Genomic DNA, 13,015 nt, shown 5'->3' with positions numbered 1-13,015 from the left:
CCAGGAGGACCTGGACCAGGTAAGCCAGAGGGAGGGGGAGAGGGGGGTCGGCGGGTTTGCAGCGGACGCATCAGGTGGCGAAAAGAAGCCCATAGGCTTCTATAGGGTATCGCCACCCAAAGGTGGCGATACCCTTCCCTGCGGTAACGAGGCGGTGGGGTTTTAATACATAGGAAAATGCTGTAAAACAGGGGTTTTACAGCATTTTCCCCTTAGTACATCCCGCCCTCAGTGATTATGAACTAGATCATTTTTGAGTGCAGTGGAGATTATCGTATAGTGTGTACACAGCTTAACATTCCAGGTTTTAGGGATATCGGTGAGTCTGCCTATCATCAACAAAATGGAGGTACGTCTGCCTAGAAGCAGTGCCTGATTAACCAGTAGACTGATTAGGCGGCAGCCTAGGGCACCAGGACTGTGGGTGGGGGCGCCTTGCAGGTGACAGCCGAGGAATAAAATGAAGGCCTAATTTATTCCATGCTTGTTAGCTATCATCCAAGCCTGGGGAGGGGAGGGGAGGGGGGGGGGGGTAAAACAGTGGCGCTTTAAGAGAGAAGAAGACCCGTATGCAGTATCCTCCGGCCGAGACCCCTCCTCCCTTCCTGACGCAGCACCTGCCCGCTGTCTAGCACACTGAGCACAGTAGAGTCTGAGAACTAGAGTGCATGCTCATACCATTAGAAAAATGGTGCGACTCCGCCAGAGCTGCTGCCTTTATCGCGGGACTGAGGATTAAAGAATGTGTGCAGTGTGGGCCCATTATAAATAATGCCACTGGGGGTAAAGTTCTTATGGTGACTACCAGATGGCTGTGCCAATGTAAAGTTGGCCATACATCAGAATGATTTCAGGCCCAAATGCACAATTTTGACAGGTTGTGTTGTGAGTGCAAATCGTGATGTGTTTCAGTACGGTGCCCGGGCCTGCGGGTCGTGAGGCCGATCCTCACATCTTATGTGCTGCATGTAAGATCTGAAGATGCTGCTAAGAACCAGTATGCTGGAGTTGCAGATGTTACAATAGATCTTATGTGAAATTACACACATAAGATCTGATGCTGGTCGTCCTGATGTATGGCCAGCTTAATTACTGATGGAACCATTACTTTATGTACATTGTGCTACAGCACCAGCCGGGCAGCCTAAGGCCAAAGCCTCCTTCCCACACAGCAAGCATTAGATCCTACATGAAAGTTGTATAACCTTGGTTACATGCACATGGGCAGTATGACTGGTGAGTCCCTGAGTGCCCATACACGTGTGTTTAGCAGCACTACAAGGAAAGCTTACAGTACATGTATTAACCTAGGGCACCGGGAACCTTTAGGGCGAGATGTATCATATGGAAAATGCGGTAAAACCCCGGTTTTACCGCATTTTCCAATGTATCAAAAATGATACCGCAGTGTAGGGTATCGCCACCCAAAGAATGCCTATGGGTTTCTTTTCGCCGCCCGCCGACGCCGTCGCAAACCTGCCGCCTCGCCGACCCCCCTCTCGCTTACCTTCCTGAAGGGTCCTCCTGGACTCTGGAAGGTAAACCCCTCCTCCCCTAGTGACGCAGCCGGACGTCCTTCCGGCTGCAGGGGGGAGGAGGAGGCGCCGGGGACAGCTTACTTAGCTGTCCCCAGCGTGAGGGATGCAGGAGCCGGCTGGGAGGTGACGGAGACCCACTGCACACCACATTCCAGGTATCGCGGGGGGCCTCCGTCACCGCATTGCGATGCCAGCCGCATATGTTAGTACATATGCCGCGGCATTGCGGCGGGTGGGGGGGGGGGCGCGAAGGGCGGCGATGTATTTTAATACATCCCGCCCATTATCAGGCCCTGCCTAGAAGGTACTGCTACAAACCACATCCACAATTCTGATTTATTGGCACACTTTGATTAAGAACACATGGCAGATTGGCACATTAGGAACACATGGCAGATTGGCACATTAGGAACACATGGCAGTTTCAAAGTTGTTTAATAAAGCAAATTAAAACCAAGTAACTGTGCACCATGTTGAAACAATGTTGCACTGCCGGTGGGGCAGATTTACAGTTTACAAGGTGATTTAGGCTGGTTACACACTAGACGACGCTACAAGCACACAATATCGCACACAATATCGCACACAATTTCCCTTACAACTCCCTGGAATTCAAATATTGAGAGTTCAGATCATAGCGCGCATGTGCGAGACCAAACAGCATCTATTCTGATCGCAAGCCATTTGCAAGTAGGTTGACAGGAAGCCGCCATTTGTGGGTGGTAACCGACCATTTTCTGGTAGTGTCAGAAAAACCGCAGGGGTTCCAAAGCCTTTTCAGGGATCAGCTTGTTTCTGTTTCACAGCTAGCATAGGTCCGGGGTAATGCATATTTGCACAGACTGCCTCACTGCCTCACAGCGCTGAGGTCATGGGTTTGATTCCCACCATAGCCCGAACTGTGCAGAGTTTGTATGTTCTCCCTGTGCTTGCGTGGGTTTACTCCGGGTACTCCGGTTTCCTCCCACAATCCAAAAATATACTGGTAGGTCAATTGGCTTCTAAAAAAATTAACCCTAGAATGTCTGTGTGTGTACATGTGGTAGGGAATATAGATTGTAAGCTCCACTGGGGCAGGGACTGATGGGAATGTTCAAATATTCTCTGTAAAGCGCTGCGGAATATGTATGCGCAATATAAAAAAACTGTTAATAAATAGTTGGAAGCGACATTTTTTAAATTTAGTTGAATGTACAGACAACGAAGGATCCTGCTAGCGACCTGCGGGAGCACGTGTCACTAGTGATATAGTGCGTACACACTGCGCAATTTTAAGAATTTGTTGTAACAGATGGCTGTTTTTATAATGTTGTCTAATGTGTACCTGGCATTAGATTTTGGAGCAGAGTTTTCAAAGTCAATCTAAATGGCAGTGTAAATACCGTATAAAGCTACCCAGCATTTGTGCGCTACATGCAAAAGCAGACAGTATTTACCCTACATTGCAGCTATATTTATCCAAATTTTGCTTTACTCACAAATCAGAATCAGATGCACTGTTACTATTGCTTCCGTTTGTTAGAGACACCTTTTTATTGGTGTAATGTTAACTTTCTTGTATATAAACATTCTAATTACTTGTGAAAAATAATTTAAATTAGCCACTTGGCCAGTTTATAAAAATAAATTATTTGTTGTCGGCGTTAGCAACTACTTCTGGTATCATTTCTTATCCTGTGGGGAGAAAGCAAATTGCATAGCAATAACTGTCTAGTTGATTGTTGACTGTTACAACATTCTCTGTACAGTAAATTGCACCAACTCTAATAGTCCAGTTTTATCTTATGCATTAAATAGAATCATTTTAATGAAATATAGATTTGGTTTGCTTAGGTGTAGGCTACCCTTGTGTGTGTTGTTGTATTATGGGCAAATAAACCTTTATTGTAAGTAAGGCTTATTTTCATTGTGTAAATATTGATAAATTTATTAATTACACAAATAAATGTAATTATCTGCATATTTATAATCATTAAATTCTTTCTTTCATCAGATGCAAAGAGATATCACATACGCAGTTCGAGAAGGCCCAACAGTCCACCGGCCTGGATCGGCAACGTATCCCTCTCATGGGGGGCCAATATCTCCACCTCCTACCCCTATTCCGCATTCCATGCCACCATCTCCGTCAAGGATTCCTTATGGGGGTGGGCGTCCACCAGTGGGACAAAGCAATGCCACAATAACAAGGGAAAGGTTATCCAGTTTGCCAGTCTCTCGATCCATATCTCCTAGCCCCAGTGCCATCTTGGAAAGGAGGGACGTCAAACCAGATGAGGATTTGGGCAATAAAAATGTCCAGTTGATCCGAAACGACAGTATGTATGCAGAACCCTACTTATATCACGAAGGCCGTATGAGTGTGGCATCGTCACATGGCGGGCACCCAATGGACATGCCCGATCATCTTATTGCTTTCCACAGGGGTGCAATGAGATCGTCAAGCACTTATTCAAACAATTCTATGCAAATGGAAATGATGGAACAATCGGTTTATAGACAAAAGTCTCGGAAACACTTGGAGAGCCATTTGCCAACACTCGGCTCTAAAACTCCTCCAGCCTCACCTCACCGAGTGACTGATATCAGGATGATGGAAATGCATGGCCATAACGCTCACGTGCCTCCCCACGCCATACAGAGCGAGAGGTCCTCCCCGGTGCGACAGTCCTTTAAAAAGGAACAGGGTCCTGGAATGTTTGTGGAGGCCAAGGTCCGGAACACTGGCGGAATACTCGGCATGGCTGATATTGTCTCATCTCCCACTGACAAACAAGTGTTTGGCGGATACGGTGTTCCTGCAGCGCCCAAAGAGAATTATACACGGTAACCGCTTTTTATTATTGTTCTTAGTCGTGTTTTGTGCGTCTATCGGTAAAGCACATCCATACTTTGTATTTTCCACACATCCTCAAATCTCCACCAGAATCTGTAGAAGCTAATATGTCAGGATGACTTCTGTCTGTGGTGCAGATGATCACGGTGTCATTTTAAAGAAGAAGCTCTGACATAATAAGATTGTTATATGTCGTTTAAACCTCATTATTTTGAAGGGCATAACCATAGAAAAAAAAGTGTTTTGCAACGATGTAATCATCTGTGTAGCCATTATGCGGATGGAAACAGTCCATTCTTACCAGGTTGCACCCCATCAATCATCTAGAAACTACTAGCATCCCTCAGGACCTGGGACACATTCTTTAGTGAACTCTTTCTCACATATATATAAGTTCAGACCACGACATCATGGCTGCCTGCACTGGCTGTGCTATAAATTTAGACATGTGGTTCGCTACTGAGGAAACGTGCATGTACTTTTATATGCTAACCAACCTAACTGCATGTTAAGTGGAATAAGGCTTTTAGGCTGTTCTTGACTGTACTTAATATGGTTACCTACCAGGATCATGCTGGCTTTATATACCTGGCTCGTGATACCAATATCCTATGCATGTATTCCTCCTGGGTTTATCCATTGTATTTCTTTCACCTTATTAGGCTTGGTCTGAGTCACTGTGATACTGCAAATAAAGATAACAACTCTAGGAAGAACGCTCAGATTACATATATAGACACTATCACACTGAACAGGATACATACAGATGACCGGCATTTTGGGACACCTGCATTCAGAATGTCGACGCCAGCATCCCAAAGGAGAGAATCCTGGCAGCATACTGGTGCCAGTCTTCTGGCGGTGGTCAGGATGCCATTGTCAGTGTTATGAACGCCCCGGCATCCTTGGATGCTAAACACATCCCCACTGAACACCTGTGCGTGCTGTTGTCACCCTCTTCTTAGGATTCAGTGATCCTTATGTGCAGTTCCGGTTAAGACATGCTTACCCAGTGCCACAAGGGGCACAGGCAGAGAACCTGCGTAAGGTAGCTCTAGGGTTAGGCAATCACAGTGGTGGCCGCAGTCCTCTCTGGAGGCTAGCCCTTTTTATGTCTTTCGCCAAGATTGTTTCGTACAGCTGTTCTCTCTTAGCTGAATGTATATGACTTTATTTTCTGAGTTATGTTTACAGTATGATTAAAGAGTGCCGAGGCTTTGTTCTGTGTGATGGCCTCTTTCCCACAGCTTGTGCATGTTGGGAGCAAGACACATCTAGGGCTGCACAGCATTTGTGCTGTACAAATGTCAATAAATGCAGCAAGTTCGGCACCCTTTACACTCCCTCTGTGTAACGCTATAGCAAGTAGTGGGCATATTAACCTGAGGCATGTGTCTCCTATATTTTTCTTACATGGGTATATTTTGAGTTGTCACTGCCTATGCTGGAATAAATCACTGCTTCGTTCCAATCTCAGTTTGACGTGAGAAGCTATACTACTGGAGGGACAGTAGGTGGAGCTATATCCTAACCTATCAATGTGTAGTCTGTCTTGATAGTGCTAGTGGACTCTCATAATTTATTTTTCTTTAAAACCATTTTTTCATGTTATTTTTGCAAATTACCTGTTCTTTTCACATTAAAATGTATTCCACAAGCTTCCCTGTGTTAATGAAGTGAAGCTTTTTTCACACCAGTCTAGGTATTGTGAGCAAATATGACCTGCATCCTGTCTTACCTATTTTATATTTAATTCCCCACAAATATATGGCAAACTGTAACATAAAATAGTAAAAAAGTAAACAAAATCAACATATATATATATATATATATATATGTATATATATATATATTTTTTTTTTTACTGCTACTGCCTCTTATTTCCTGTCCTAGATATTTATTTAGTAATACCCCTTTTAAACCGCACTCTCAACCCGGGTTATTGCCGGGTCATTATGTCACCAACCTGGGTCGAGGTGCAGTGTGGAAGGGCCACCCCAGGTCGAGCAACGCGGGATTTCAACCCGGGCCAAGGTGCCGTGTGAAGGGGTATCCCAGGGTGCAGTATGGAGGAGGCAGCGCTTTTAGCTCCAAGCGATGCCGCCCGATGACATGCTGTCACTCAGCCCTGCCCTCGTGTGATGTCACCAACCCGGCAATAAGCCAGGTCGGATGCGGAACTTTCAGACCACAAATGCCGGGTCGCTCCTGGGACAGACCTGTGTCCTAATCCTGAGTGGGACCCGACATTTGCCGTCTGAAAGGGGTATTACTTTGTATGGTGATTCTGCCTTACCCATTGTTACGTATTGTCCATAAAATTATTTAATCCACATCTCTGATCATTTCACTGTTTTGAGGATGAGATTGAGTCCACCGGTATAATATTTTGGAGGCTTCTAGACAAATCCCCCCCCTCTCTTCCATCATTCTGTGGATGACCCATACATGTGGGTGTCTCCCATTACCACTGCTCTGTGACGCCCTCTAGCATCTCTGTTATTTGGATGTCATCACCACAGATGATGTCACCCAGTGCGGTCAGCAACTCGCCTAGTGATGTCACCGATTACAATTATTATTGTTATTTAGAAGGTGCAACACAGTATTTATACCACCATAAATATACATAAACATGCATAGCCTGGAAATAACTGCATATATATATATATTACCATCATCCATCATAATGTTTGTAGACATGCACTCCCCTTACCAGACTTTTTATGTCAAATTCTACCTCAACTAATATCAGCACCTTTTAATTAAATCACGGTCTTATGAATAATTTCAAATATTTGAATATCTATTGTACGATTATTCCCCTTTTTCCTATACCTACTTATTTTTACAGCTAATCTAGCTATAAAATATTTTATTGCCGACATGTTTAATTTATATCTCGTTTATCAACTAGAGTCTTATTGATGGTTTGGAGAATTTTATGATCGCAGATACATAAAAGTGTTGCTGCTATTATGCATGTAATCAGTCAAAGGTAAAATATACCAGCAGGCGTTGTTTACATTTTATTTTTTCATGAATGTTAAGTGGAAATCACGGGCTATAAATTATGCCGCTATTTCCCTGTATCTCTCCGTCTGCTGCATCGGATCGATGTGCGAAAATAAAATAAGAATAAAGACCACTGACCTCCAAAATGATAATGAAATTAAATATTTAAAAAATGCCTATCGTAATCCAGCCTAAACTCATAGAAATGAATTGTTTACTCTAAAGTGAAGGGAGATGGGGGGGGGGGGGGTACTATTTAAATATTTTTGTGTTTTAATCGCGCTTGGGTATCCCAGTCAATTTTTCGCACATTTCAACTCACCACCTCCAGCTAATTGCTGAACAAAGCAACAAATGAATTGCTTTGTCAGGCGCCATCTTGTGGCAGCTGAGGGTAGTAACAATTGAAGTCTCCCAAATAACTGTCTCTGTTATGCCGCAAATGCAAATATCAGCATCCGATATATATATATATATATATATATATATATATATATATATATATATATACAATATTAGTGTTCATTCTAGTATCTTTGAAAACCCATGCAGTTCCTGTTCCCTGCCTAGGGTGTCACTGTCTGCTGTGGTGTTTCCAGCACAGGTCTGGTTTGCATATCAGTGCTGATATACAGACCACAATGTGCTAGAAGCACTACAGCAGACGGCGACACCTCTGGCCGGGAAGGGGAACTGCATGGGTTTTCAAAGATGGCGAGTGCTAGAATGAACACTAAATATGTAAAGGTTTCTAGTGTTTATTTTAACACCCTGCATCTTTCAAACCTGTGCAATTACTCTTCTCTGCCTGAGGTGACACTCTCTGCTGTGTTGCTTATAGCACAGTGTGGTCTGTATTTCAGCACTGATATGCAGACCAGATCTGTGCTGGAAGCACCAAAGCAGAGAGGAACACGCCATAAAGAGAATAGGAACTTGCTAGAATTCAATCCCGGACAAATTTCCTGGACTTTGCTGGCCAGGTGAAAAATCGGCAATAATTTGTCGATAAGTATTTTTCGTCCTTTTTCCAAGATGCAGTTTAACTTTTTTGGGGGGGGCACAATCAGGATGAGTGAAAACAACTGCGAATTTGACAAAATATGTGAATTTGCATCAATTGTAATCATCCATGCGATTTTTCGCCAACGCTGGATTTTTTTTGCACAGGCGGCAAGAGCTGGCAGGGAGGCTCAAGTCCACAGTCGTCTTACAAGGCGGCCAGCAGCAGCGCGGTGTCCAGTCCGGCACGCGGGCAGCCTGGCAGCAGCGGAGGGCGGAGGCAGAGCATGCTGGGAGGTCCACGTTTCCCGGAGGCTAGCAGCACATCATCACCAGACAGCGGGCGGAGAGCTACAGGTTAATACTCGTGAGATGATGACATCATCATCTCGCGAGTGTATCTGTCAGGCTGCCGAGGCAGGCCTGGCAGGTGCAGCGGCGCTGAAAGTGATGGCTGGGGAAGGGGGAGAGGCGGCAAATAGGAATCCCGGAGACTGGAAAAGCCTCCTTGAGGGTTGCCACCAAAAACGAGAGCATCCCGGAAATCCGGGAGAGGTAGCAACCCTAGCTCTGACCCAAACTGTCCAGATCTATACCTAAATGCCTTCTAGATTCATTTATTTCAGTGTAAAAATAATGGTGAAAGTATTGTTGCACGCTGTTGCTGGAACCAGAACCCCCCTGTAATATGAGCTGTATATGATGTGCGGGTGCATTAGTGCTGTAACATCCTAAAAGCCACAGCTTAGAAGTATGTATTAGTATGAAAGTAATCCAGAGTTTGTGCATTGGATGACGTGGAGCCACAGACCGTAACCTATGATTATGTGATCCTGCCCTGAGCTGTGTGTTTAGACCTTGCCACGTGTGCTATGGGTCAGGGGCGTGGCACCGAGAATCATACGTTTACGATACGCATTTGTTTTCAATATTCTTCCATCTTTAGTGTTTTTAGTGTCTGTTTTTTCAAAAACAAAGACTTGGTGTAAAGAAATCAGGTGTTCGCTCCTCCCCGCTGCTTGCATTTCAGGGTTGGGTGTAACTAAGGGGCAGCACGGATGGTGTAATGGTTAGCATTACTGCCTCACAGCGCTGAGGTCATGGGTTCGATCCCCACCATGGCTCTAACTGTGCGGAGTTTGTATATTCTCCCCGTGCTTGCGTGGGTTTACTCCGGGTACTCCGGTTTCCTCCCACAATCCAAAAATATACAGATAGGTTAATTGGCTTCCAACAAAAATTAACCCTAGAATGTCTGTGTGTGCATGTACATGTGGTAGGGAATATAGATTGTAAGCTCCACTGGGGCAGGGACTGATGTGAATGTTCAAATATTCTCTGTAAAGCGCTGCGGAATATGTATGCGCTATATAAGAAACTGTTAATAAATAAATAAATAAATAAACTAGTCTGCTGAGTAGTAATAAGCATGATCCTTCCCCAGGGCTACCGTGCTGAACTTCCATTACCTGTGATATATTGCACACTAGTAACCACAAGGGTAAAATTACATTTATTTTGTTATTTTTAAAACAAGTGAAAATTCCAGGCACAGGCAATTCCAAGGCAGGGCTCCTGGCCTCCAGCATTATACAGCAGCAGAGACAGTGATATGTTCTCGGCCCTGCAAAAGTTATTAGTGTGTTTTTGGAGGTCACATTTCTAACCCCAACCCTGATGGTAAGAAGTAATGCCCTGACTGTGTTGTCAGTCGGGTCGATTATCCTAAAAACATTTCTCGGACAATGTCTGCCTTATTCAGATCTGTAAGCAATTTTTGCAGATGGACAAAACCTGCACTGCAGGTGGGGCAGATGTAACATGTGCAGAGAGAGAGAGTATACACATTCTGGTGTGTACCCTGCATTAGTAAAATAGCAAAGTAATCTCACTGTGTGTACACACCATTAGAATAAAGCAGCCAGTACAAGCAGCCTTGCTAACTGGTCTGAATCAGGCCCAATCTGACTACAATGCAGTGTAATAGGAATGCTTCTGCTTTTCCCGCTAGTTTTCCTTTCGCAGTAATCTGGGATGAAGTTAGGACTGGTAGAATTTTTTTTTTTAAAATAGGCATCCAAAAACAAAAAGCCAGCGCTACATTTTTGTCAAAGCTGCGGGTTTATTGCGGCTTTTTACGATCGTTAAATCAAGGCTATTTTTCAGTAGGCTCCAGCAGGAACTGAGGCCATTATTCTAGTTCACTCTTTCTGAAAAAATCTTTCTTAGATGGACAAAACCATGTGCACTGCAGGGGGGCAGATTTCAAATGTGCAGAGAGAATTAGATTTGGGTGAGTCATTTTGTTTCTGTGCAGGGTACATAGTGGCTGCTTTATTTTTACACTGCAATATAGATCTCACTTTGAAGTAAAACCCCACCCAAATCTAATTCTCTCTGCACAAGTAACACCTGCCCCACCTGCAGTGCACAGGGTTTTGTCCATCTAATGCTGTGTACACACGGGGGCGATAGGGGCTATAATCGCTGGGAATATGGTCGCAGGCGACCATATTGCCAGTGATTGGAGTGCGCACCAGCGATAAATCGCCGGGTGCGCGCTCCCGTTTTCTGCCCCATTGTAATCGCTGGTCGTAGGAGCTTGCTCCTGCGACCAGCTAATTACCTCTGCGGCTCCCCCAGCAGAGGTTCCTTTTCATCAGCGACCATCTCTGGTCTCTGATGAAAAGGAGACACTGAGCAATATATTGCTCAGCAATATATTGCAAGCAATATATCTCCCCCCGTGTGTACGCACCTTAAGAAAGATTTTGTCAGAGTGAACTAGAATAAGGGCCTCAGTTCCTGCTGGAGCCTGCTGAAAAATAGCCCTGGTTTTAATCCGGCAACAGGTATAAATGTTAGATCGGGCTGCTTTTTAGCATTTTCTTCTGTTTCCGCTTTAAATTCATTGGTCGACGCTGCCGATCATCATTACCTTTGACAGACTGCGGAGTTGTAAATCTAATCCCTTTGTCTTCAGGACATTAATGCGACACCTGTTGTTGCAGTTGGAAAATAAACGAGAAGATTACAGAGTGGTGAATAAGTGTATGTCTGTCATTAGGTCCCGCAGGCCGATCACTTTGTGGCGAGGGTGCAGTATACATATTTAGTTAGACAATATGTAAATAATGAGACCTTAGCGGCTTCTTTGTGTAGTGTATACGGTCGCTGCACAGGACATGCACAGCTACACCGCTGCCTAAACAGGATAAAACCATTTAGCATTAAGCAATCCATAGAAATACAGCAATTAACTGCAATAATCTCATTTGTTTGAGTAATTCAGGCCTATTATCAAAGTGTTAATGTGTAAAAATCCCAAACCACCAGTCAGAGTTTTGCATTCATCCTGTTCCGTACATTAAATTTATTTCATCCATCTGCTGATTGGGATGGGAAAGGGCAGTAACCATAGCAACCAAACGCGTCTACAGGGAGCCTTATCAATCTTCCTAAAGAGCACAAGTGCAAGGGTTGTCCAAAGCAACCAATCAGATTCTAGTTCTGTCTCTAGTACATTCTGCAAAATAATAGAATGTTTAGTTTATGTGGGCAACACCTTCACGTGTCATTTTAAGATGGAGGGCCTGATTCGTCATCTCTTAAGGCCAATAAACACTGGGCGATTTTTGAGCTAAAAGTCGCTCAAAACAGCCCGGTGTGTATGGCCCGGCTATGAGTGGTGAGCGCTGCTGCACGCTCCCGCATCATCGCCCGGAGACGATGAGCGGCTTTGAGGACAGCTTTGCGTCCTCAATGTTCGCAGATGTGTATCCCTGATATGTCTTTTGAACGCCGTTCACGGACATATCCGTCGGCCCTGCAGCACAGCTACTGGCCAAAGTATCTACATATATATTGGCGCATCTGGCTGTGTGTACGCAGGGCCGGTGCAAGGAGCACCGGAGCACCCCAGGCGAGTCGGGGTGGGGGCGCCCCGGTGCCGGGGGGAGGGAGGGGGGGTGGTACCTGTGTAAAAAAATTGCTGTCCCTGCAGTGCTGGGGCGGTCAGGGGTGTCCGTGCCGTAGGGGTACCTGCGGCGCCGTCATGTGTATAAAGTTGGCTGCGGCTGGCGGGGTCCCTGTAGTGAATAGCAAATAACTAGCTCTTCCCGCGCCGCCGCGCGCATAGCGCTAGTTATTTGCTATTCACTACAGGGACCCCGCCGGCCACAGCCAGCTTTATACACATGACGGCGCCGCAGGTACCCCTACGGCACGGACACCCCTGACCGCCCCAGCACTGCAGGGACGCCGGGGAAGCAATTTTTTTACACAGTTCGCTGGGGGTGAGGGGCTAACTGCCGCCCTCCAGGTGCCGGCGCCCTAGGCAAATGCCTAGAGCTGCCTAGTGGTGGCGCCGGCCCTGTGTGTTTGACAGTCTGTGGATTGCCTTGCTATTCGATAGGGATTGAGTCGGGATCGAATAGCACTGCAGGGCAAATGCATTCGATTTGGACTATATAGTACAGATCTGTATTATATAGTCTTGAATGCACAGGCTATTTTTCTATTCGATTCTGATGCCATGGTAATCATCGAAATCAAATCAAAATCAGTTTCCATTCAATTTCGCTTATATAAGCAAAATCGAATAGAACAAGAGACCAATTTGAAC

The 13,015-nt window shown here is 45.1% G+C and overlaps 1 protein-coding gene across 13 annotated transcripts in view; it reads left to right on the top strand.

Moving 5' to 3' along the window:
- Positions 1-13,015, top strand: part of KIAA1217 (KIAA1217 ortholog) — a 632,840-nt gene that overhangs the window by 573,149 nt on the left and 46,676 nt on the right. For all 13 annotated transcript variants that reach the window (XM_083189268.1, XM_083189269.1, XM_083189270.1 and 10 more), the window contains one exon: positions 3,532-4,364. In XM_083189268.1, the coding sequence (XP_083045394.1) occupies positions 3,532-4,364 (833 nt within the window). The remainder of the gene's footprint in view (positions 1-3,531; positions 4,365-13,015) is intronic.

This window comes from Crinia signifera, chromosome 5 (assembly GCF_055691185.1).
Source record: "Crinia signifera chromosome 5, ASM5569118v1, whole genome shotgun sequence".
NCBI lineage: Eukaryota > Metazoa > Chordata > Amphibia > Anura > Myobatrachidae > Crinia > Crinia signifera.
This window is presented reverse-complemented; position numbering and strand designations above follow the sequence as displayed.